The sequence below is a fragment of the Papaver somniferum genome, chromosome 1 (genome assembly GCF_003573695.1).
Source record: "Papaver somniferum cultivar HN1 chromosome 1, ASM357369v1, whole genome shotgun sequence".
Lineage (NCBI taxonomy): Eukaryota > Viridiplantae > Streptophyta > Magnoliopsida > Ranunculales > Papaveraceae > Papaver > Papaver somniferum.
In genome coordinates this window covers 39,801,528-39,824,398 of record NC_039358.1, presented here as the reverse complement: position 1 = coordinate 39,824,398, position 22,871 = coordinate 39,801,528, and the positions used below count along the sequence as shown (strand labels likewise).

The following is a 22,871-nucleotide window of genomic DNA, read 5'->3' as shown; positions in this document are numbered from 1 at the left end:
TAATCGGGTAGTTGATGCCTTGGCTAAATATGCTAGAACCAATGCCTGTAATCAAGAGTAGTATGCTGATCCTCGTAGAGTTATCATTCCTTTCATTCTTAGAGATAAGTATGAAATGGTTATAAGAGAACAAGAAAGGGATGAATACCGCTACTTGGAATCTTAGTATGTAACAGGAGTATTCTTTCAAGTTTGTGCCTGATTATGTATTTGTATTTGTATCATTTGGTTATGCTCATAAATTTTTATGTTTCTTGAAAGAAAAAAACAAACATTGTTTGGCTATTTCAACATGCGGATTGTGCTTGCCAGCGATCTATTTAGAGATGCAGAGAAGGAAAAGTTGTGTGAAAGAGTGTGTACCTAGTTAGAAATCAAGAAACTCAATTTTGAATAAAAGTTACATATAGACTTGGACTTCCACCTTGTTTGTTTGGGTCTGACTCGTGATCTGAATCTGACTCGGCGTCTGACTCAACCAGGCTAGATGTCAGATCGTTTGTTTGTTTGTTTTTTTTTTTTTTTTGACTCGGCTCATAAATCCGACTCGAAGGTGTTTGAATCGGGTACCATTTTCTATCTGATTCGTCGGACACATATCTGACTGGATTCAAATGCTTTCTATAACTCTACCACATTTAATAATTTTTGAGTTAGTTATGACAAGTCAAATCCAAATATCATGATGAGATAAATTCGGATGAGATAGATTCAGACGAGACAGTCGAGTCATGAAAAATTAAACAACCTGTTGGTCAGGGAGTCTATTACGATTTTTATTCTCTTCAAATCACGCCCTCCTACTAACAGAAATCTTTTAAAGCCTAAAAGGTGGGTGGGAAATGAAAACAGCGTTTTGGCATTTCCATTAATACGTGCAGTCAGGTTGTTGCAAGGGGAGGTGACAGAGAGTTGACTTGACTTACCCGACTCTGCTTTATTTTCTTCATCTAATTTGATGCAACAAGTGGAGTTGATTCCCAATTCACTTCTGTAAGAGAAGCTCTTGAAAAAATATGGCGAATTCCTGTGACGTTGTAATTTTGGGTGCTTCTGGTTTCACCGGTAAGTATGTAGTAAGAGAAGCTCTAAAATTTCTTAATACTACTTCTTCTTCAACATCTCCACTCATAACCCTAGGTTTAGCAGGAAGAAACCCTACAAAGTTATCTGAAACACTAAAATGGGCATTATCAAATTCAGAATTTCAAAACCCAGATTCAATTTCAATTATCAAAGCTGATGTTTCAGACCCATCTTCTCTAAAAGATCTCTGTAGCAAAACTAAGCTTATCTTGAACTGTGTTGGTCCTTTTCGTTTATATGGAGAACCTGTTGTTTCTGCTTGTGTTGAAGCTGGTTGTGATTACTTCGATATATGTGGAGAACCTGAATTTATGGAGAAAATGGAAGCTGTGTATCATCAGAAAGCAGTGGAAAATGGGTCTTTGTTGATTTCTGCTTGTGGGTTTGATTCAGTTCCAGCTGAATTGGGGTTCATGTTTAATTCTAAGCAATGGGAAGCACCTGCTGTGCCTAATCGAGTTGAGGCTTATTTGAGCTTGGAGTCTGATAAAAGGATTGTTGGAAATTTTGGAACCCTAGAATCTGCTGTTCTGGGTATCGCTAATGTGGACCAGTTGCAGGCATTGAGGAAGTCTAGACCTAGAAGAGCTAGACCAGTGGTAACACTCTATAAACATTCATTCATTTCTTCTCTTTATTTTTCAAGGATTACATCTATTTGTTGCTAAGTACCTAGGTTCCTTAAATTCCGGGTATATAGGATTGTAAGCAAATGTCAACTCTGGAGTTACTTCAAAAGTTTTTGTCTGGGATCTCACTGAACATTTTTTGGTTATAAACATGCCATATACTGCCAAAGATGGAATGTAATCTAGATGGAGAAACAAACAGTGGAAGGTATACTGCCTGATTGCCATGCTTATGATATTTAGCCAGTAAGAAATTTAGATGTCTAATTTCGGTTCATGTCGTCACATTAATTAGCCAGATGTTTGATGCTCTAATAGTGAGTTTTGTGTTTTTCACATCAGTTTCAGATTATGAGCATATATATCCAGTCGGCTAGATTGAGCCACCCGTCTCTAATAAATGCGAACTCTTGAAAAAAAAAAGTGATCAAGTTTACGCTTGGAATATCACTACCTGAGCCAATCCCTCAACTATAATAATCCTTGTTATTAACACCATTATCTTTATGGAGATTTGCGAGTCTACTGTTTATTGATTTATATTTGGTGTTAATGCTTGGCTAGATTATGATGCTAAACATTAAAAGATGTTTGCGTCTGTGATTTGTATAGAGGAATGGGAATTAGTTGTAAGTGTGCGAACGACGTACAAATAAAGAAGTATTAAGAAGAGTTTTTTTGAACTATCTTGCTATAATGGATAATGAACAGAAAGTTTTGTTACCTGGATTTGAATATATGATCCGTATAGTAAGGATAGAATCGATTAGATAAAATTCGGGGTCACCAAAAACAGTCAATGTGGAGGGTAATCATGAAAACCTTCTCGGTTTAAGTCAGTTTTCCTTGATGTATGATTCACCCTTGTGTTTCTGCAGAATTTGTAGGTGAAATAGTTAAGAATATGTTCCTGTTGATGTTTGGTCTTCAACACTACCTGGATACTTTCACTTTGTGCAAACCTTTGTATTCACCTAACCTAATATGCATTTCTTGTGTTTGCGAACCTATGTATAATATACTCTATGGTATGCCCGATTTTCTTCGCTGACTATTTTCACTTACTCATATGATTAATGGAACATGAGTTACTATGGAGTTTAACAGTAGAACCGCATTATTTGTGTGCAGATTCCAGGACCCCCTCCTTCTAAAGGACCATTAATAGAACACCAGAAAAATGTTGGGCTTTGGGCAGTAAAGCTACCTTCAGCAGACGCCATTGTTGTCCGCCGTACACTTTCAACACTGACTGAAAACCCTCATGGTCTTTCTGGGGTTAGTGAGAGTGATGAGCATATTGAAAAGCGAAAGAATTTCTGGCAGGCAGTGAAGCCCGCTCATTTTGGAGTGAAGTTAGGGTCCAAATCTCTTTTTAGTATCTTTCGGTATATCATGGTTGGGGTCAACATTGGCCTCCTTGGAAGTCTCAATATTGGGAGGTGGCTTATCCTGAAGTTCCCATCAATTTTCACCCTTGGATGGTTCAGGAAGAAAGGTCCGAGTGAAGAGGAGGTTGAAAGTGCTACATTCAAGATGTGGTTTGTTGGACAAGGTTACAGCAGCGCAAATCTTGCATCACAGGAGGCAAATAGCAAACCAGACACGGAAATAATTACAAGAGTCATGGGGCCTGAGATTGGATACCTGACAACACCGATAATCCTTCTGCAGTGTGCCCTTATTGTATTGAGCCAACGCAAAAACCTACCTAAAGGTGGCGTTTTTCCTCCTGGGATTGTGTTTGGTCCAACCGATCTCCAAGAACGACTCCAGCAGAACGGGATATCCTTCGATGTTATCTCAAAAAATGCTCTATCTTCTTGATTGTGTCTCAGCTACGGACTGTTTCAAGAAGGCTTCTGTTCAAAAACTGTAAGAACTGTCAAGGTTTTTCAATAAAATAGTCGTAGTTTTAGACTAGTGACAATTTGTATCTGCTAACAGGTAACAACTCTTTTCATGTGAAACCAAATAAAATGCTGGAAGCGATAAATCTGGTACTGGCTTCTATAGCCCTGGATTTTTATCTTCTATCAAATGCTTCCTGTTCTTTGGTTCTTTCAGGAACTTGTTGTTCTTTGGTTATTGTGCTTTTTAAATTGTCTACTTCATTTTCATAAATTCTGATGTTTGAAGCTAACTACTGAGCTGTCTGCCAAGTATGTAGCAGTGACTCATGGGCAGGTTTTGTACATTGACAATTGACACTGATAGATTCCATCATTCCAAACACGTTGGAAATTCTTAACTCCGATCAGATGACTCATGTGCCGTTCATCGAAGTTTCCCCCCTTAGCAGCTCATGGAATCGACCAAAGATAAAGAATACCCATAACAACAGAAAAAATTCATGCACTTTTGAGTTGCGTTTGTGTCTAGAGTTCTTGCATTGACTATACTAATGGATATAAAGTTAAAACCAAATTTGTTTTGCTTAAAGTTTGTCCAGAAAGTGCAAAAATGTCACTAAGAGTCACTGTCATTAATGTGTACCTAGCCAAACTGTAAAGACTAATCTACACATTCAAAATTGTACAAATCTTTTTTCCGTGCATACCAAGAATTCCCAAAATCAAATTCGTTGAAATTTCAAAAACGTGATATAGTGTCAAGTTCAACTATTCAACTATAAATACACAACCAACAGAGGTAAGCCACACAATTATTACAGGAAGAGATTAGATATGGAAAAAGTGGTGATGCATGAAGAAGTGGTGATAGTAGGAGGAGGGGTTGCAGGATTAGCAACAGCCTTAGCATTAAAGAGAGTTGGAATTAAGAGTTTAGTGTTGGAGAGAGCAAATGAGCTGAGAGTCACTGGTGCTGCCTTAACTCTGTTTCCAAATGCTTGGATTGCTCTCGAATCACTTGGTGTTGCTCATAAACTTACCTCAGTTTATAAACCTTTCAAAGGGTAATTGCTCAAAATCCACACCTGTTCAATAATTCTCAGTTAATTTATAAATGGTTTTTTCTTCATTTTGCTTTTCCTTTTGCAGGGGAAGAGTGACTGATGTTGCAACTGGAGTCACCCAGGAGACTGTCTTGACTGAAAATGAAGGGTATGTTATTTTCCTGATTCCGTTCGTTTATCATAGACATGAGCCTGTGGAAGACACAGTTTGTTAAGGACTGGAATTTGTAAAATGCAGGGCGGAATGGCTTGCAAGAGGATCAAGGTCAGTCCATAGAAGAGCCTTACTTGAAGCTTTATTAGAAGAATTACCAGATGATACTATCCGTTATTCTTCAAAGCTCCGGTCAATTGAAAAAACAAAGACATGTTATGAAGCAGATTCAAATGCAATAATCCTACATTTAGAAGATGGAACCACTATCCATGCCAAGGTCAGTTATCAACACCAGAATGGCAGAATCCCAACTGCTGTTTTGAAATATAAGATTAGTTGGTTTTTTGAATTTACTGAAATTGGGTTACTTGACAGGTTCTGATAGGGTGTGATGGGGTGCATTCTGTGGTGTCAAAATGGCTAGGCCTAAAAGATGTGGCAAATTCAGGGCGATATGCAGTGCGTGGAGTGGCAGTGTTTCCTGAAGGTCATGGAATCACACATGAAATGCATCAGTTTGTTGATAAAGGCTGGAGGTTTGGTTTCGCTCCCCTCACTGACACAGATGTTTACTGGGGCATTGGATACCAAACCACCGCCAACAAAGGTAAAGTATAGTCCTTATCAAGTTTCGTGATGCGTCCTAGGATAAAATGTTGCTCTATGTGCAAAATAATCATGTCAGAATTTTCAATTTCAGAAGAAGAAATGGCAAAAGGAGACCCAAAAGTGATACAAGAGAAAGTCTTAGAGCGTGTTGCTGATCTCCCGCAAGAAGCAAAAGATGTAATACAGCATTCGGATGTGCCCGCTTTATCATGGGCACCACTAGTTTTTAGATACCCCTGGGATCTTATATTCGGAAAGGTGTCCGATGGTACAATAACTGTTGCAGGTGATGCAATGCACCCAATGACACCAGATCTCGGTCAAGGTGGTTGTACAGCATTAGAAGATGCTGTAGTGCTGGGACGCTACATCAGAAATGGAGTCATGTCCCAAAAAGACTTGGAGAAAGAAATCAAACTATATGTTCAAGAGAGGAGGTGGAGAAGTGCTACTATGATTACTGCCTCATATATATCAGGGTGGGTTCAACAAAGTGGTGGTGGTGGAACATCGTCTTCAGGTGGCATAGGAGGATGGTTGATGAAGTTCCTTCGCGACACTGTGTTTTATAAGACTCTGTACCGTCGAATTGTCGGTTTTGTGTATTACGATTGTGGGAAGTTACCTACTTTCGTGCAAAAATCAGACTGATTATTCATATCATTATGTGTATTAGCATTTGCATTGTATTTGGTAGAGATGTTCTCTTTAGTTGTGTTATTAATCCATGTAGTATACGTATATTTTGTATAACTTTCTGTACCATAAATTTATATTCGTGTTTTGGATGCGTAAACAAACTCTGGAGCGGAGACTCGATCCACCGGCCTAAAGCATGCATGAGAGTCGGACTCACTCCTGGCCAACTGACCTCGCCAAACTCACTGTCCCGAGGACCAGGGAACTTATGCACCACGTCAGACCGGAATGGAATTATTATTATTTTTTATTTTTATTTTTTTTTAAGGAACAAGATAGCTTCTAGATTTCATTAATTTCATTAAAATAATAAGAATTCATACATCATCTTCAAATAAATCAATTATGAAAAAATAAAAAGATTACATATCAAATACATGGATTTCAAAGATAAATCTATGATGCCGGAGGAATGGCTTGTGATTTAGTAATCTACCATTTTGAATTGTCTTCTTCTTCAATAAGATTTAAGTGTCCCAATCGGGAGTAATTTGCCCAAAATATTGTCACCACAATCAATTTCGGTAGCCCTTGTTCTTCACATAGATAAAAAATCATATCATGCCGAAGTAGCTTGCCTTTGATGAAATATCTGAAACGATTGATGCAATCGATTGAATCTCCACGAAGGCTAAGGAATTCTTCTTGGAAAGCATACAAGAAATAATCTAAATGGCATATAAAAACTATTACAGGATAAAAGAAATACATACTAAAAACCTAATATCGTTTTATAAAAACGATTGTTTTATTTAGAAGTAATATACATATAATTACAAGTAATTTTATTCAAATCCAATCAGAAGATCTGAAAAAATTAGACGGAATCGGGTAGATTTGAGATACAAGAAAGAATTTTTGAAGATTTAGGAGAAAACGGTTACAAGAGTTTTTTTGCAGAGAGAAAATGGTACGAGAAAAATGGGCCCCTAATGCCAGTAGAATCACCGGGGTGGAAATATAGAATACACTCCCAGAAGCCCAAATTTATAAATGTTACGGTCGACATTTTCGCATTACCTACCACCGTTTCCGAAACGTATGCATTTTTAGATTTTAAGGGTTTGTAACTCCACTTGCCGCTCCCCAGAAACATTTGTTATAAACTCAAATTCTAGGGTTCCTCATAAAGTTTACACAAGAGCCACTGAAGTGACTGATGATGGCGATAAAGAAGAAGCAGAAAGAAGTTGGCGATTTTGATTCAGAAGGATCCAGTAAATTTATTCTTCCTTCTCTTCCTTTCGATATTATTGCATATGATATACTTACCAGAGTTCCAATTGATTGTTTAATGCCGTTTAGATGTGTATGCGAACCATGGTCACCTTTAATCCTTAATGATTCCGATTTTATTAAGTTACATTCAAAACGAACTTCATCTCCTGGATTTATTAATCTTTTACCAAATTATCCTGATTCTCACTACGATGATGATGCACCTGAAGAGAATGAAGCTTTTGAGGATTGGAAGTGTGATGTCACAAAATCTATTGGAATTTATTTCTATGATATTGATAATGTTAAGTATGCCACCTCATCTGCTCCAGACTGTCAACAGAAACAGCTACCAAGCCTAATATAAAGCATTGGACTGAGTATTCTGAACATACCATTTCGCAAAATCTTTTCTCTTGTCAGCAAGGTCAGAAGATTTAGTAGCATAGTTTCTTCTTTTATTTTATCTTTTCTAGATCTTTTTACTATGTTACTATTTATATATCCAAAGTTTTTTTTATTCCCTAGTGAAAAGACGAGGGTATCCAAATACACCACAATCTTTTAAATATCAACCTATAAATCTGATATCTTAAATGATCGTCTATGGACAGAGTCAGAGATGATACAACTTAATTGCTGTACTTGGGAAACAACATGATTTTGATTTGGAGAGAAAGCAGATAGGTTTTGGTTTTGAAATTGACGAAAGATCGAGCGAACCGGATTGTCTTCGTAAGTAGGTTATGGAAATTAAAGATTGAATTGAATTTCTACCAAATATCGCAGAGGATCGAACAAATATAGATTTCGCCCTTTCTCAAAATTTAGGATTTTACTTTAGTTGCTGCTTTTGGTGAAGGCTTTCTTGGTTTTGATAGAGTTTTGGGCTTTCTTTTGGCCATGGTTGTACTTTCTGTAGTCATATAAGTCACTTTTTTATGATTTTCAGCCCAATGGTTTGATCTTGAGTCAAAGCCGGTTTAACTCGGCTAAAAAGATTGATATGTTTGCTCTTAACACTTGATTCTCCAGCTTTAAATGGTAGAGTTGGACCTGACCAATAGTAAGATTTCTGTAATCCCCTTTGGTTGTCTACTTATATAATAATTGCTTCGTTTAAAATGGGTAGCTTAGTTTATTCCACTTTTTGTTTTTTGTCCGATTCCTGTTCACACCACATTTTTATAGAGCTTGAGATTGAATATATTTTGTAAGAGAAATCATGCCATTCATATTTAAATAGATTTGGAAATACCTATGACCCGTATGGCAGAGAGTCTTGCACTTTTATGTCAAAAAGACATCCAACATTTTCTTCTTCAGCTTTCCTTCCATAAAGAGTTTTATGCTTCAGATACTCATCAACAGGTGCATAAATATCAAATAGGTTTAATTCATTAATATAATCAACAAGATCTCGGCTTGAGAAGGTGAGGGTGCCAAGTACACCACCAATTTTTTCGGCTAGAAACTTGTATGGACAAAACCTAACACAATTGCAAGTATATTTAATTAAAGATCCATGAACAATATGTATATAGAGTTTTCTCTTATCTCTTAGTATGTAGTATGTAGTATACTAGTAGTAATATGTTATATATTGATACTACATATTCCTATGTAATATGTTATGTAGTGATACTACATATTGACATGTAGTATGTTATATATTGATATGTAGTATGTTTGATATGTAGTATGTTATATATTGATACTACATATCAAAAAAATTGTTATGTATTGATACTACATATTTTACTACTAGTACTAGTTACTACTAGTATACTATACTATAGTAGTATACTAGTATACTAGTTTAGTATAGTAAAGTAGTTACATAATTTACTAGTAACAATAAGATATTTTTGTTACTACTAGTACAATACATATTAATATGCAGTATCACCGTATTGATACTACTAGTATGTAGTAACATACTACTAGTAACATTTACATGTGGTGATACTTATTAGACCTGGAAGGGTGTTTTAGGAATTTATAAAATACACTTTATAGTCTCCACGAAGTTTTTGGACTAGAGAGTAAATAATCTAGTCCAAAAACATGTTTTTGGACTAGAGAGTAAATCTTTTTCACGGGTGGACTAGCCATTAACTGGTATGTATTGCTCAGGAAATTTTATTGTTAGGTTTCTAGTTTAGCAAGTTCCTATGCGTGCAACAATGTTAGTTTTAGGAAACAATATATCAACAAATATCGCTGGTTTTGTCGATTATAAGGTCTATCCTTTGTGAAACATCAGTCTATGACCACTCTAATGATTTTCATTTTCATTCCCAATCTGTTTGCATGTTTTTAGAATGTAACTGTGCTAATTGCTTCTGCGTTTCTTAGTGAGTGTTTCAATGTTTGTTCTAATAGTCTGGGAGATTTTTAGATATTTTATTATAGTTTGTGACTCTGGATTTTGAGTAAGGTCTGGTGATTTTGAGAAACAGTATAGATCAGATGTACCATCTCTGCCCTTTGTGCATAATAGAGTAACTTCAAAACATACATAAACTGAAATATAAATTGTTGTTGTAGACATCTTGGGTGTGGTTCAATTGTCAGAGGTCTTGGATGCTTGATGCTTGGAGACAAAGTTCGTTTCTTGTTGCAGCAAACTTATGGAAGTGGTCAAGTGCCAAAGCCGAATTGCGGAAGTGCTGTTTTTTACTTTGCTTTCTGTTTTTTCTACTTGAAGTCTTAAATAGTTGAAGTTGTTGAACTTATAACTTTGAAGATGTTTCTTAAAGTATGAATTTAGGTCTTAGCATTTCAAGTTGTTAAAGTTAGAACTTTCAAGATTTTTTGTTTTTTTTTTCTTTTCCCACATATGCTACAGGTAAAGAACCGGTTCCGTCCCATCCCGTATTGAGTTAAACGGGTACATGTACCGCCCATAGGGAGGTACAGGTATTGAGACAGACAAAAACCCGTCCCAAGCCCTAACTCGGTTAGAGAGCTTGAAGCGAGAAGTAATAAATACGGACTTGTAAATCGCCAAAACTCAGTCTAATACTCGAAATATATTTTTTAGATACTCATAAATTGCTGCTCATAAGTCATAATTTATATCTAATTAAAATTTTAACAATATCATATAATTACGTGTGTAATACGTCGAGTAGTGTGAGCTTGTACCCCAAGCGGGGATATTAGGATGGTTAGATATTGTGTTGGATTCACCGGGAAGGTTCTAGCACACTATATATCGACTTGCCCGTTCCAAGTTGGGAGTTGGCATGCATGATCCTAGCATAGGATGGGGTTGTGCCTATACTGAAGCAGAGGGAACCCCGTCAGGCTGGCTTCATACAGCCAGCAAACACCTCCCTCTCTTGGATTACGGGTTGATGTGTCCTAGTTCCAACTCAGCCTCGTGAACTGGCTTCTGTTGAGCACCGAACTAGATAGTAAGCCTTAAGTATGAGTAAGAGGCGTAAATCTGCTGAAATTGATTGGGAATCATACTGTGGCTAGGTAGCGAGTTGGATCATGATAGACTACTATATAACAAAGAGTTGGATCCGTGATACTTCATTCTACAACCAGCAACTCGCTGCATCTGTTCGAGTTTAACAAATAATCCAATGAAGCTTTTATTCTTTGTTTCCTAATCAAGATATTTGCACTATTGAATCAGACCTACTACAATTTGCATGTATAGTTGATGACCATGTTAAATAATCACAATTGATCATATGCCGCAACTACGACCTCAATATCAAAAAAAAATTGATAACTCAAACAATGTAAAAGGTTTTTAATTTGAGGTTAAATGTGGCTCATCTATTATAATTAAAACTAGGTATCACGGGGGCCTTACGGCCCTGGCTCAACCTCTAATTAGTCTCAAGCGTCACGTAGTCTTCCGTATCCGTCACATGATTTTTAGCTTGACATTTTTCACAAAGATATTATGTATATCAATTATATGATTTTTATCCAGGTATCTCCTACGCTAATTTAGATACAATTATGTGTAATTATCCGTTGGGTCTTTTATGTCTCCAATTCTTATTATGAGATCATATATTCCTAGTTCTTTGATTATCTTTCTTTATGGACTTTCAAGACCATAAGTAGTTGTGAACTCAAGATAAGATAACAAGCTTCCGGGGATATAACTAGGCACAACTGACAGGAACTTTTTCTTCTCATCGTACCTTTTTCCCCGATAAAAAATGAAACAAACTATAAGAGATAATATCTGATGGATGCTTGGAGAATAACAAAGTATGTACGCGGTAGCATGAGATCATCTCACCCACGTGCGATATCTACCAGAAGAAAGGGATTGTGACGCATGGAAAGTATTTAAATGAGCCATGAAGATCAAAGTGAGCGTTGAGACATTTAATGAAGGGTCAGAACGGTCAACTCGTGTAAGACATAGTATCTAGGTAAGGTTTCAAGAAATAATAAGTTGGTCGGGTTGGCAGGACGGTACAATCGGGACAGTTCCTGAGAGCATCACAAGGAATATTCTGGAGAATCTATGGAGTCCGACATAGTCAAATGGGCTATAAAAAGAGACTGTACGAGTCTATTTTGAGAGAGACACACAAGTTTGAGAGTGAGAATACCCACCTAAGAGTAATATTATCTGGTTCTTGAGTGCCGAACCCAAAGCTCATACTTGTAATTATTCCGTTCACTTAGCTTGAGTATTACTATCAATTTGTATAACCGTATTATGACTAGTACAATTCATGTGGGCGTAAGCTTACTTAACAACCAAACCACGTAAATTTCTGCTTGTTGACAACTATTTTACTTTATTTACACACATATTTTTGTTCATGCATATTATAATTAACATCATAATTTCATTATATAGCATCTGGTTTGCATGGTTAGGTGGGATTTTACGCTATTATACCAACATTACATTGGTTGGTCGGTCATTAATTTATTCTAAAATAAGCATTGATCTAGTCAGGTTCACATTCACAACTACCGAGTTCATTACTCCAAGTATAGTTGTTAATAGGTATCAGTTTATTTGGGAGGATACGAACAACTGTGTAAAACAAGCTAAAATAATCTAGTAGGAGTATAAATTTTTAAACACCCTACCCAGTAAATGGTTTCGCATTAGCAACGGTGACTCCTGGAATCAAACCATTTATGCACCACGCCAAAGCTCTCGTTTGACCATGAGAGGAATTGCAAAAAATTATATATATATATATTATAAATAAATAAATTTATAAGTCCACTTACGTGGCATGTTGATAGGCTATCGTTTTCCGAAACGTTTTTTTCTTAAAGATTTTTTTGTCACTCCCGGGAACATTTGTTCTCATTTTTTCTAGGGTTACTCAGAAAGTGTACACAAGAAACACAGAAGAGACTGATAATGACGACGAAGAAGCAGAAAGAAATCGGTGACGGTGGCAATTCTGAAGGGTCCAGTAAATCTCTTGTTCCTTCTCTTCCTTTTGATATTATTGCATATGATATACTTACCAGATCACCGATCGATTGTTTAATGCCGTTTAGATGTGTATGCAAATCATGGTCTAGTTTAATCCTCAATGATTCCGATTTTATCAAATTGCATTCAATTCGAAATTGTGCATCTCCTGGATTTATCGATCTTTCTGGAAATTATCCCGATTCAGATGATAGGAATTTCAATGGTGAAGGGCCTGAATCATTTCAAGACTGGCAGCGTGGTGTTAAAAAATCCAAGGGAATTTGTTTCTATGATATTGAGAAACAAAAATACATGTTGTCCTATTTTAGACAGGGTTTATTTAACAAGAAACTCAAGATTCGAGGATCGTTTGATGGTTTAGTAATTTTATCTGCTGAAGAAGGAGACCGTGAGTTTAGTCATCATGTTTATAATCCAATTACTTGTAATTCGATTAAGCTTCCCATTCTTGATGGTCCAGTCGTGCAAAGACATATGGATGATCTGTATTTTCATTTGGTTTTTGATCCAATCATGGAAAAGTTTAAAGTTATTTGTATTGGTTGTTATTATATCGAAATACTGCCTAGACAGATTGTGCCGGTTGTGACTACACAGTGGTTCTTCAAGATTGTTACTCTTGGTACCCGAGATGGAAGTGATTCATGGAGAGATATTAATATTCCGAAGATGGATTTTTGTTTAAGAGGCAAATATAAAGCATTGTCTGCAAATGGGTATTTGAATTTTTTGTATCGTTTTGACAGGAAAGTACTTCGTATTGATGTTAGTAGAGAATCATATGATACAATAGAATACCCAGAGGGAGCTTCAAAAACGTCCAAACTACTAGAGATTGAGGGGTCACTCTGTATCCTTGATTACACGAATTCTAGGCAACTTGACATGGATCGGTATCACTGTCACTACCTTGATATTGACTATATGGGGAAGTTTGCACTATGGTTTTTGACGGAGGATGCAGAAACGAAGAGATGGATAAAGAAGTGTGATATTAACATGTACCATAACGCTTATGAGGCAACACCGTGTAAAGCTGCTCCTGTTTTTGTAGCAGCTATTTCAAATCCTACACTGAAGATCATCTTTTATGTTTCTACTAGGGAATATGAGTACGACCGCTTCACTGAGGATCAGTACTACAGTTATGACGTTGAGTTGAAAAGGCTGGAATCTATCTTCAGGCCAGATGCATCAAATTATCGTCAATGGCATTTTCACCGTCTTACCCACATTTAATCAACCTTTTCAGCTGGTATGTATTGATCAGGAAATTTTATTTTTAGGTTTCTAGTTTAGCAAGTTGTTATGCATACAACAATGCTAGTTTTACGTTGTAGTTATTTTTTTTCCATATTTGATTGACAGGAATTTCCCTATTTGACTTATAGTAGTTTAGAAAAGTAATTTCCATCCTTTTCAATTCTGTCAGCAAGTTACCCATGCTGTTAATGTTCCATGTAGCTATAATTAAAAGCAAAAGAACAGGTTTCTTTTCAAACAGTTTTGATATAAACATGTTGATGGCAGCTATTCTTCCTCATACCGATCCTTTCTGCACTATATGCATGAATGGTATGGTAATGAATCTCTAACCTATTTATATATGAAAAGCATTTTTTAAACAAGTTTCGGCCGCTATGTACACTGATTTAATCTGTGTCTGGTATCCAATCACTAGATTCAGATTTTCATTGCTTAGTTATCTCTTTTTGTATCTTTCCCCTATTTAATTTAAGTTGAGTTATAGTTGAATTTAGTCAAGCATTTTAGGTACATTTCAAATTTTGAAGGCAGAGAGGACACATATAAGATACAACTTAATTTACTGGTAAACCAAAGTATGCTCTCGCACTTTATGAATGTCGTATGAGACTATTTTTGTGTTTCTCTTGGAATCCACAGAATTGCTCTACTGCCACTGCTTCAAAAATGTTAGTGTCATTTTTCTGGTCATAGGTACTTTTGCCAAAACTGGTACTGTCAACATACATCTGTATATGTCATTGATATGGCGATTTTGGATTTAACTTACATCACCTGAGCTTTATTGGTGGTTTAACTGGACTTGTCTACATTAGTGTTCGCATATACTTGTAGTTTCATTTGTTTGATTGGAGTTGTTGAGTCCTAGAAGGTGGAAGCTTATTCAAACTATAGATGACGCATAAGTATAGATTCAACAAAGTTTGTAAGCAGTGTTTAGTTTTGTTATACTCGAGTTAGTAGAGAAGCTATTAAACCCAGGAACTATATTGGACTGAAGAACTAACACAGGATTCATTATTTTACTTTTACGGGGTTGCAAGAATCGGTAAGGTTCTCCATAAATAATCAAGTAATTCACTTTCATGAGGCTGCAGGAACGATACAATTACTTTCGAAAAATTGCAGACTGTCACAAGCAAAGAATTTGCCTCTTTATCAGCAGAATTGTTTCCGTGTCTTTGACTGACTCCCTATTTGCAGATTATCTTGAACCCTTTTTGCATCTTTATTAGCAGCTTCAGCGTCAATAGAAAAACAATTAGCAGTTCTCTGCCTCGTCTCGAAATGTGAATGTTAATAGTTGGTCTAGCTACCATCTCTGAATTCTGGAAAATTTGGGTACCGAATTCACTAAGATGCCATTTGGATAAATAGTTAGTGTCATGTTTGATTTAAACTTTTCCATAAACACAGGTTACGGGTATATCGGCCATTAAGCTCAAACAAAAATGAAGTTTGTCATGTTAGTCTCATCCCATAATATAGATGGAGATTCCAATAAATTTGAAAGGGCTGTGGAAAAGGTTAAAGGTTAAAAACAACTGAACGTCATAACTGTAGTACTGATCCTCAGCATAGAAGATACCGTCGTGTCAGGACGTCTACATTAGAAATGAAGGAATTATGTCCCAAGATTACTGCCTTCATATATTTCAGGATGGGTTTCTCAAAGTGGTGGTGGTGGTGGTGGATCGTCGTCGTCTGGTGGCATTGGAGGATGGTTGATGAAGTTCCTTCTTCCATTACAATTGTGGTAATACTCTCTTTAACAATCAGACTTATTATTTATGTTCCTAGGTATATATGCCTATTGCAATATATTGGAAGAGGTGTTCTTTTGTCATGAATACGTGCACGTTTTTTGTACAATTTTTTTCTGTACTCATATTCAGTTAATATTTGGATCAAATAATTGAAGATATAAAGCCAAAGATTCTACTAGTTTCCATTTAGGAAAAAAGATTCCTCAGTTTGTCTCATTTGGTGACTACAGCTGACCTCAAAAGTTTTCATTATTCACAAAAAATATTCATAAAAATTAGAACCTTTTGTTTACTGCAATTATTAAGTTGAATCCTTGATCTATCTGTTTAAATGCCTAGAGATTAAACACATTAAGACCAATAGAATTCTAGAGAGAGATGGAAAACATATTGATAAAAGAGGAAGTAGTGATAGTAGGAGGTGGGATTGCAGGTTTAGCACTAAAGAAAGTAGGTGTGAGAAGTTTAGTGTTAGAAAGAGCTAATGAGCTTAAGAGTCACGGGTGCTGCCTTTATTCTCTTCTCAAATGCTTGGATCTTGATTCTTGAATCACTTGGCGTTGCTCATAAACTTGCTGCAATCTACCCTCCTATTACTTTCTTCTATCTGTCTTTGTTTGCATATTTTCTGGTATACCTGTTAATTGTTGGATCTTAGTTTTATCGAGCAATAGATTTTATGTGCCCAAGTGCTCTATAATGTGTATATCCACAAAAATGCTAGGGAGATCAATTGAGAGACAACGAGCTGAATGATCCTTTGATTTAGCTAATTGATTCAGGTTTCATACTGCATGTTACCCAATTTCGGATACCCCATCTAAGTTTTATCGATTTATTTTTATAGTATCTGCTCAAAGAAAATTAATAAAAGTTTCTTTGTTGCTTGTTTCGATTCGAAGGACATACATCAAAAATGTGGCAAGTGGAGTTAAGACAACCGGCTCATGAGTTGGACCTAGAGGAAGGTAAGTTCAATTTAACCAATCCATTTTCTACTCCTAAATGTACTTTTTCAACTTACCCGAGTAGACAAATAAATTTGGGCAAGACTGGGCTCTGTTTGAGATCCAGAAGTGCGATATGTCTGATTTATGCTCTTGATTGCCGGAAGCACGACATATCCCGACTCATGCTCTTTGTAACCCCGGAATATTTTGTAGGAACGCGTGGCTTTCAGGTGGACCTAGGTCAATTCACAGGAAAGCCCTACTTGAAGCTTTAGCAGAAGAACTACCGGCAGATTCCATACATTTCTCTTCAAAGTTGATCTCAATTGAAACACAGATGAAGCTGCATTATCATCGTCCAAAATTATCCTGCATTTCATACCAAGGTGAGTCGTGAGAGTGCAAAACTGCAAATGAATGTCCAGTTGTGTGAGAATCCAACTCTACTGCACTTGAAACTTAGTATATAACATTTTGGCCATATATGGGTATTGACAGGTTCTGATAGGGTGCATCGGGGTACACTCAGTTCAGGACGAGCTGCAGTGGGCGGGCTAGCTGTATATCCTGTAGAGGATTGTTTGGAACATGCACCTCTAAAATTAATAGATTCTGGCAGGAGGTTTGGTATTGTTCCCATCACCGATAAAAAAGATATACAGAGAAGACCTGTCTTCAACTTGGTAATTTTTGACTAATTATGTAGATTTCTTCTTGATAAAGATGGATAGATGCTGTTCAAATTTGGGGAATGTAGCTCAGATCAGATGATAGAGCGCTAGCTTAGCATGTCATTTTCTCCAGTTTTTCTAGAAAACAAATGGGCCCAAACTGCCACAAAATGATTATTGGGCTGACCAAATATTTTCAATTTCATGGGGACGCCTGTTCGTTTGGATTTTTTTTTTTTTTGGCACGACTTTTCGAAGTATTTTGCTTGAATGCATCGGAATGCTGTTAGTCAATTTTGTATCCGTGACCTAATGTGGCCATAGTTGAATTGAGAAGCTTTGTAGGTTTATTTCAAGTCGGGCCATTTATGCACTATGCTCCATGAAAGAACTAGAGTCTCTTGGAGCAAGTCTTAATATGGAATCCAAGTTATTTCAAAACAGAGGATTTTCTAGCTTGTCTATATGGATTTTCGGTAACTTGAACTGATACCCCATTTTATTGACGTGGAAATGCACATTTTTCATAAAGTTTCTCTTTCTTAGAGGTTTGGGACCATAAATTTGGACAGTGGTTAGTCGCTACCCGGAAACATCTGGCTCTATTTCTGCGGTTTTAACATCAAAATTCTAGGGTTTCTCATAAAGTGCACACAAGAGACCTTAGGAGCGGGGACGGGAACGAGAGGAGGACGGGAACGAGAATCGTAAGATTTTCAAAAAATGAAATTCGAGAAACTAGTCGGGAATGTAAATTAAATTTTTTAGAAATCTTAATTATATTACTAATTATCCAATTTTATAATCAATAAATAAGACATAAACCTTAAATATTTAGAAAATGTTAATTATGGGCGAGAATATATCTTATTCATTGATTTTTTTTTGCCTCTTGCGTTTGTTACGAGCACTCTGAACTCGAATTGGTGCTTGTGTTTCCTGCTCTTGTGGACTTGGAGGTGCAGGTGGAGGTGGAGGTGTTGGTGTAGGGGAGGATGGAGGGATAAGAGCAGGTGTTGGTGTTGTAAAGTAATTCAATTCATCATCAGATGCTGCTTCTCGTTCCCTTGCCTCAATAACTTCAATAGCTTCTTCAATGTTGTATTCTTCGGGATTTACATCCCAATTTTTATACCGAGTCCCATAATCTGCTCTTTGCCTTGCAAGAAGACGTTGATTATAGTGAACGTACACAAGCTTTTCAGCCCTATCAGCTCCCAATTTGTTTCTGTTTACGCTGTGGATGTAGCTATATGTGCTCCAACATCTTTCTGCACAAGACGAGTTGACACTTTGGGACAACACTCTCATAACTAAGTTGTAAAGCTCTGGTGCTCCTCCACCGTATAAACCTCACCACTGTTTTACACTCATATTTTCCCTATCCGCTATAGCTTGTGGGCGCGCGAAACAACCTCCATTACTCACAAAATCATTGATCTGATGCCGTATAATCGCAGCTTCTTCCGGCATTGGAAACATCTTATCTATAGTAGGTAAATACCCATCCTGAACTTCTTGGTCAAAGTTAGGCTTCTTCCTACTGACGCCACCGGGAGCTGGTTTCCTTAGCCATGCATTCGTGTAATACTTAGGGACAAGCAAACAAGCTAAACAGTGCAACGGAATGTTCGTTTTACTCCATCTCTGAACCACAATTTGCTGAATAATATCTTGAATCATTATATCATCTGCAAGTATGTCTTGTAATTTTACCAACATCATATCCATTTGCTCATATGCTTCTCCTATAACGGCCTTGTCGGAATCTGAAAATCTAAGCATTATATATATCGGCTTCGTTATTCGCAACACCTTCTCCGCATTACTCCAAAAATTCCCATCCATGACAATTGAGGTGATTTTTGCATGTTCTTCTGCATTTGCAGGTTTCTTAAGCTCCTTCCATTCTTCCGATAATACCATGGAAATCAAAGAAGCTCTTACCTCAACAATCCGGGACAACACGACGAAATGAAATCCAAACCGTGTCTTTTTTGATTTGAGAACTTCTAAAGGAGAAAACTTCTTAAATAAAGCAAGACATTGAGAATGATTCCTCACAAACTTCACAATATCCTTGTCTTTTGTATATGTTTCTTTCACAAATGAAATGGCTGGTTCCTTGGATTTTGCTATGTCCTTCGTCAATAAAATTAGCGTGTGCGCTAAACATCCTGACCAAAAAATATGGGGATATTTTTCTTCTATGATTTCTCCAGCCAGTTTGCAATTTGCCATATTGTCGGTGAGTACTTGTACGACATTTGAAAGCCCAATCTCTTCGATTTCTTTCAAGAGTATGGCAGAAATGTTCTCACCAGTTTTCTCTATTCCTGAGACATCATGAGCACTGAGAAACATTTCCTTGCCGTCCGATACCGCCATAATATTTATTAATGATTCATTTTTCACATTCGACCAACCATCAGAAACAATTGCAACTCCATGAGTCTGCCAGCCAGTCACCAAAGGATTTAGGGCTTGTTTTACCAACATTTAGGGCTGTTCATGGTCGATTTTGGTTCGGTTTCTAGCGAAACCAAAACCGAAACCAATACTATAGGTTTCTAAAAATCTAAACCAAACCAATCCATTAACCATTGGTTCGGTTTCCAAATGGTTCCAGTTGGTTTCGGTTTGTCCCAGTGGTTTTTGGTTAACCAATAATTATGCCAAACCAAAAAGAAAAAATACACAAATTTACAGATAAAAAAATCGTAGTTGCCGATAGTATTGGTTTACACAAATTTACAGACAAAAACAATAAAATAAAAAAAAATATCAAGAATAGTTAAAGCTTACTCTAATTCTAGAGATCAAAAAAATATGTATTATATATCTTAATTTAGTTATTGACAAATAAAAAAGAAGGAAGACGGGAAGAAAAAAGTCAAGTAACAACAGCCGTAGTTGGGGGTGGAGAAAGAAGGCGACTGAGAGAAGAAGAAAGAGAAAGAGGGAGTGTATCATAATGACATATTAGATTTAGGGTTTCTATTTATCCTCTAAATTAATGGGTAGAATCTAATACTCGGTAGAAACTAAGTTTAAAAATTAATCGGTTTTCCAATGGTTTTTGGTTCGGTTTTAGAGATTAAACCAAACCAAAACCAATACTATCTGTTTTCCACTTTCTACACCGTAACCAATCCATTAGTAAATGGTTCGGTTTGGTTTTTTCCTAATTGGTCTGATTTGGTCCGGTCCCAGCGGAAAACCGAAACCATGTTCGGCCCTACCAACATTTGCTCCTTGTCTAATAAAGAAGTTCTAGCCTTTTCATAAGAAGGAGACTTGTACCCTTTTGGTGCATTATTAACGGCGGTTACCATTTCTGCCCAAGATGGAGACCGAAGAACATTCATGGGAATTGCATTTACATATAAGCATCTCGATCTTTTGATCCACATCATCTCTACTGTGCTTCTGAAACATTTTGTTAACAACACTTTCAAATAAATCACTTTGACCGATGTTCGTACCTGTCTGCCGATTTTGTCTCGTACAAGAATTTGGTAAGGCAAGGTTTTTTGATTGGCGATGGTGGTGATTCTGAAGGGTCCAGTAAATCTCTTGTTCCTTCTCTTCCTTTCGATATTATTGCATATGATATACTTACCAGAGTACCAATCGATTGTTTAATGTCATTTAGAGGTGTATGCAAATCATGGTCTTCTTTAATCCTCAATGATTCCGATTTTATTAAATTACATTCAACTCGAACTTATGCGTCACCTGGATTTCTCCGTCTGTCTGGAAATTATCCCGATTATGATTCCGGTGATAAGAATTCCGACGATGATAAATCCGATAGTGATAATTCTGCTGATGAAAATCCCGATGATAAAAATTACTACAATGATAATCATGATAATGATAAATCTGATGAAGTTCCGATGATGACTATGATCGTAGTGAACCGGAACTTGAAGAGACCGAAGCATTTCAAGATCGGCAGCGCGGTGTTGAAAAATCTAAGGGAATTTCTTTTTATGATATTGGTAAGGATAATTATAAGATATTTTACTTTGGAGAGGGTTTATTTAACAAGAAACTGAAGATTCGAGGGTTTAGTGATTTTGTCCTGTGAAGAACGAGACCGTGAGTTTACTCATCATGTTTATAATCCAAACACACGTAATTCAATTCAACTTCCCACTCTTAATGAGTTCGATAAGAAAAGTGCTGATGGTCTTCCATATTTTTATTTGGTTTTTGATCCCGTCATGGATAAGTTTAAAGTTATTTGCATTGCTTGGAATTATATCGAAATACAGAATACCCATGTTTATACTACACAGTATTTCTTCAAGATTGTTACTCTTGGTACCGGAATTGGAAGTGATTCATGGAGAGATATTGATATTCCGAAGATGGATTTTTATTTAGGAGGTGATGGATATAAACCAGTGTCTGTGGATGGGTCTTTGAATTTGTTGTGTCTTGATGACAAGAAAGTACTTTACGTTGATGTTAGCAGAGAATCATCTTATACAGTAGAATACCCTGAGGGAGCTTCCAACACTTCTCAGCTACTAGAGATTGGGGGGTCGCTCTGTATCCTTGATTACACGGAAGAATCACACAATGATATTGAGTCTGATGGGAAGCTCACGTATGGTTTTTGATAATGAAGTATGATATTGATATGTTCCATAATCCTTATTTGGCAAGACCCTATAAGTCTGCTCCTGTTTTTGTAGCCGCTATTTCAAATCATACACTTAAAGTCATCTTTTCTGTTTCTAGTAGAGAATATGAGGACGACGTCTAGACTGAGGAACGGTACTACAGTTATGACGTTGAGTTGAAAAGGTTGGAATCAATCGGCAACCCAGACCCATCAAATTATCGTCAATGGCATATGAACCGTCTTACCCACATTTAATCAACCATTGCGGCTGGTATGTATTGCTCAGGAATTTTATTATTAGATTTCTAGTTTAGCAAGTTGCTACATGTAGACCAATGCTAGTTTTACTTTGTAGTTCTTTTTTCTGTATAAGATTGACATTTTTTTCCATTATTGATTAACAGTAGTTTTGCAAAGTATTTCCCGTACTTCACTGTTTTTTCTAGTTTACCAAGTTACCCAATGTTATTGTTCAATGTGGCTATAAGCAAAAGCAACACAACAGGCTTGTTTCCAAGTAGTTATAGTTATGACTTATAATGGACATAGATTGGAATCCTGACACTCTCCCTCGAATAGAACTGTTTGTTTGGAAGTCTTGTAACTTTATAATTTGTAAAAGTTCTAGAGTGGCAGCTATTCTTCCTCATGTTGATCCTTTCTGCACTGTATGCATGAATGGTATGGTAATGAATCTCTAACCTATCTCTAAACAAGTTTGGGCCGCTATGTACATTGATTTAAACTGTGTTTAGCATCCAATCACTAGATTCAGATTTTGACTGCTCCATTTCTCTTTTTCTATCTCCCCCCTA

General features: G+C 36.6%; 5 protein-coding genes across 10 annotated transcripts; 4 read left to right on the top strand and 1 right to left on the bottom strand.

Annotated features, from left to right (window-relative positions):
• The first annotated feature begins 887 nt into the window (after positions 1-887).
• Positions 888-3,839, top strand: LOC113283879 (probable mitochondrial saccharopine dehydrogenase-like oxidoreductase At5g39410). Its single transcript, XM_026533264.1, has 2 exons — positions 888-1,685; positions 2,847-3,839. Exons 1-2 carry the CDS (start codon positions 1,017-1,019, stop codon positions 3,540-3,542), a joined length of 1,365 nt encoding a protein of 454 aa, XP_026389049.1. The 5' UTR covers positions 888-1,016; the 3' UTR covers positions 3,543-3,839.
• A 532-nt stretch (positions 3,840-4,371) lies between these two features.
• Positions 4,372-6,194, top strand: LOC113328017 (monooxygenase 2-like). The gene is made up of 5 exons (XM_026575117.1): positions 4,372-4,632; positions 4,718-4,780; positions 4,871-5,066; positions 5,165-5,396; positions 5,490-6,194. The coding sequence occupies exons 1-5, from the start codon at positions 4,403-4,405 to the stop codon at positions 6,047-6,049; spliced, it is 1,281 nt and encodes a 426-aa protein (XP_026430902.1). The 5' UTR covers positions 4,372-4,402; the 3' UTR covers positions 6,050-6,194.
• Positions 6,195-12,634: 6,440 nt separating this feature from the next.
• LOC113283864 (putative F-box protein At5g62660) lies at positions 12,635-17,854 on the top strand. 3 transcript variants are annotated; one of them, XM_026533247.1, is made up of 5 exons: positions 12,635-14,022; positions 15,450-15,789; positions 16,702-16,767; positions 16,963-17,135; positions 17,248-17,849. In XM_026533247.1, exon 1 carries the CDS (start codon positions 12,687-12,689, stop codon positions 14,004-14,006), a length of 1,320 nt encoding a protein of 439 aa, XP_026389032.1. In that variant the 5' UTR covers positions 12,635-12,686; the 3' UTR covers positions 14,007-14,022; positions 15,450-15,789; positions 16,702-16,767; positions 16,963-17,135; positions 17,248-17,849. The 3 variants fall into 3 exon arrangements, with proteins under 3 accessions (XP_026389032.1, XP_026389037.1, XP_026389026.1); XM_026533252.1 differs by having other exon boundaries at positions 15,693-15,789; positions 17,248-17,847; XM_026533241.1 differs by having other exon boundaries at positions 12,635-15,789; positions 17,248-17,854.
• Positions 17,855-18,773: 919 nt separating this feature from the next.
• LOC113290253 lies at positions 18,774-19,808 on the bottom strand. Its single transcript, XM_026539871.1, has one exon. The coding sequence runs from the start codon at positions 19,806-19,808 to the stop codon at positions 18,774-18,776; it is 1,035 nt and encodes a 344-aa protein (XP_026395656.1).
• A 934-nt stretch (positions 19,809-20,742) lies between these two features.
• On the top strand, positions 20,743-22,509 carry LOC113327997. Of its 4 annotated transcripts, none has more exons than XR_003349260.1 (2): positions 20,743-22,058; positions 22,176-22,509. XR_003349260.1 is itself a non-coding variant. In XM_026575108.1 (2 exons), exons 1-2 carry the CDS (start codon positions 21,650-21,652, stop codon positions 22,195-22,197), a joined length of 411 nt encoding a protein of 136 aa, XP_026430893.1. In that variant the 5' UTR covers positions 20,743-21,649; the 3' UTR covers positions 22,198-22,509. The 4 variants fall into 4 exon arrangements, 2 of the variants coding, with proteins under 2 accessions (XP_026430893.1, XP_026430885.1); XR_003349259.1 differs by having other exon boundaries at positions 22,173-22,509; XM_026575108.1 differs by having other exon boundaries at positions 20,743-22,038.
• The last annotated feature ends 362 nt before the right edge of the window (positions 22,510-22,871 follow it).

Bases quoted from the DNA above. Each gene is read 5' to 3' on its own strand.
- LOC113283879 (XM_026533264.1), top strand. From the start codon at position 1,017: ATGGCGAATTCCTGTGACGTTGTAATTTTGGGTGCTTCTGGTTTCACC. The intron at 1,686-2,846 runs GTAACACTCTAT...ATTTGTGTGCAG, and splicing joins CTAGAAGAGCTAGACCAGTG to ATTCCAGGACCCCCTCCTTC.
- LOC113328017 (XM_026575117.1), top strand. From the start codon at position 4,403: ATGGAAAAAGTGGTGATGCATGAAGAAGTGGTGATAGTAGGAGGAGGG. The intron at 4,633-4,717 runs GTAATTGCTCAA...TTCCTTTTGCAG, and splicing joins GTTTATAAACCTTTCAAAGG to GGGAAGAGTGACTGATGTTG. The intron at 5,397-5,489 runs GTAAAGTATAGT...TTTCAATTTCAG, and splicing joins CCAAACCACCGCCAACAAAG to AAGAAGAAATGGCAAAAGGA.
- LOC113283864 (XM_026533241.1), top strand. From the start codon at position 12,687: ATGACGACGAAGAAGCAGAAAGAAATCGGTGACGGTGGCAATTCTGAA.
- LOC113290253 (XM_026539871.1), bottom strand. From the start codon at position 19,808: ATGGCGGTATCGGACGGCAAGGAAATGTTTCTCAGTGCTCATGATGTC.
- LOC113327997 (XM_026575100.1), top strand. From the start codon at position 21,650: ATGGATAAGTTTAAAGTTATTTGCATTGCTTGGAATTATATCGAAATA. The intron at 22,039-22,172 runs GTATGGTTTTTG...TTCTGTTTCTAG, and splicing joins GAGTCTGATGGGAAGCTCAC to TAGAGAATATGAGGACGACG.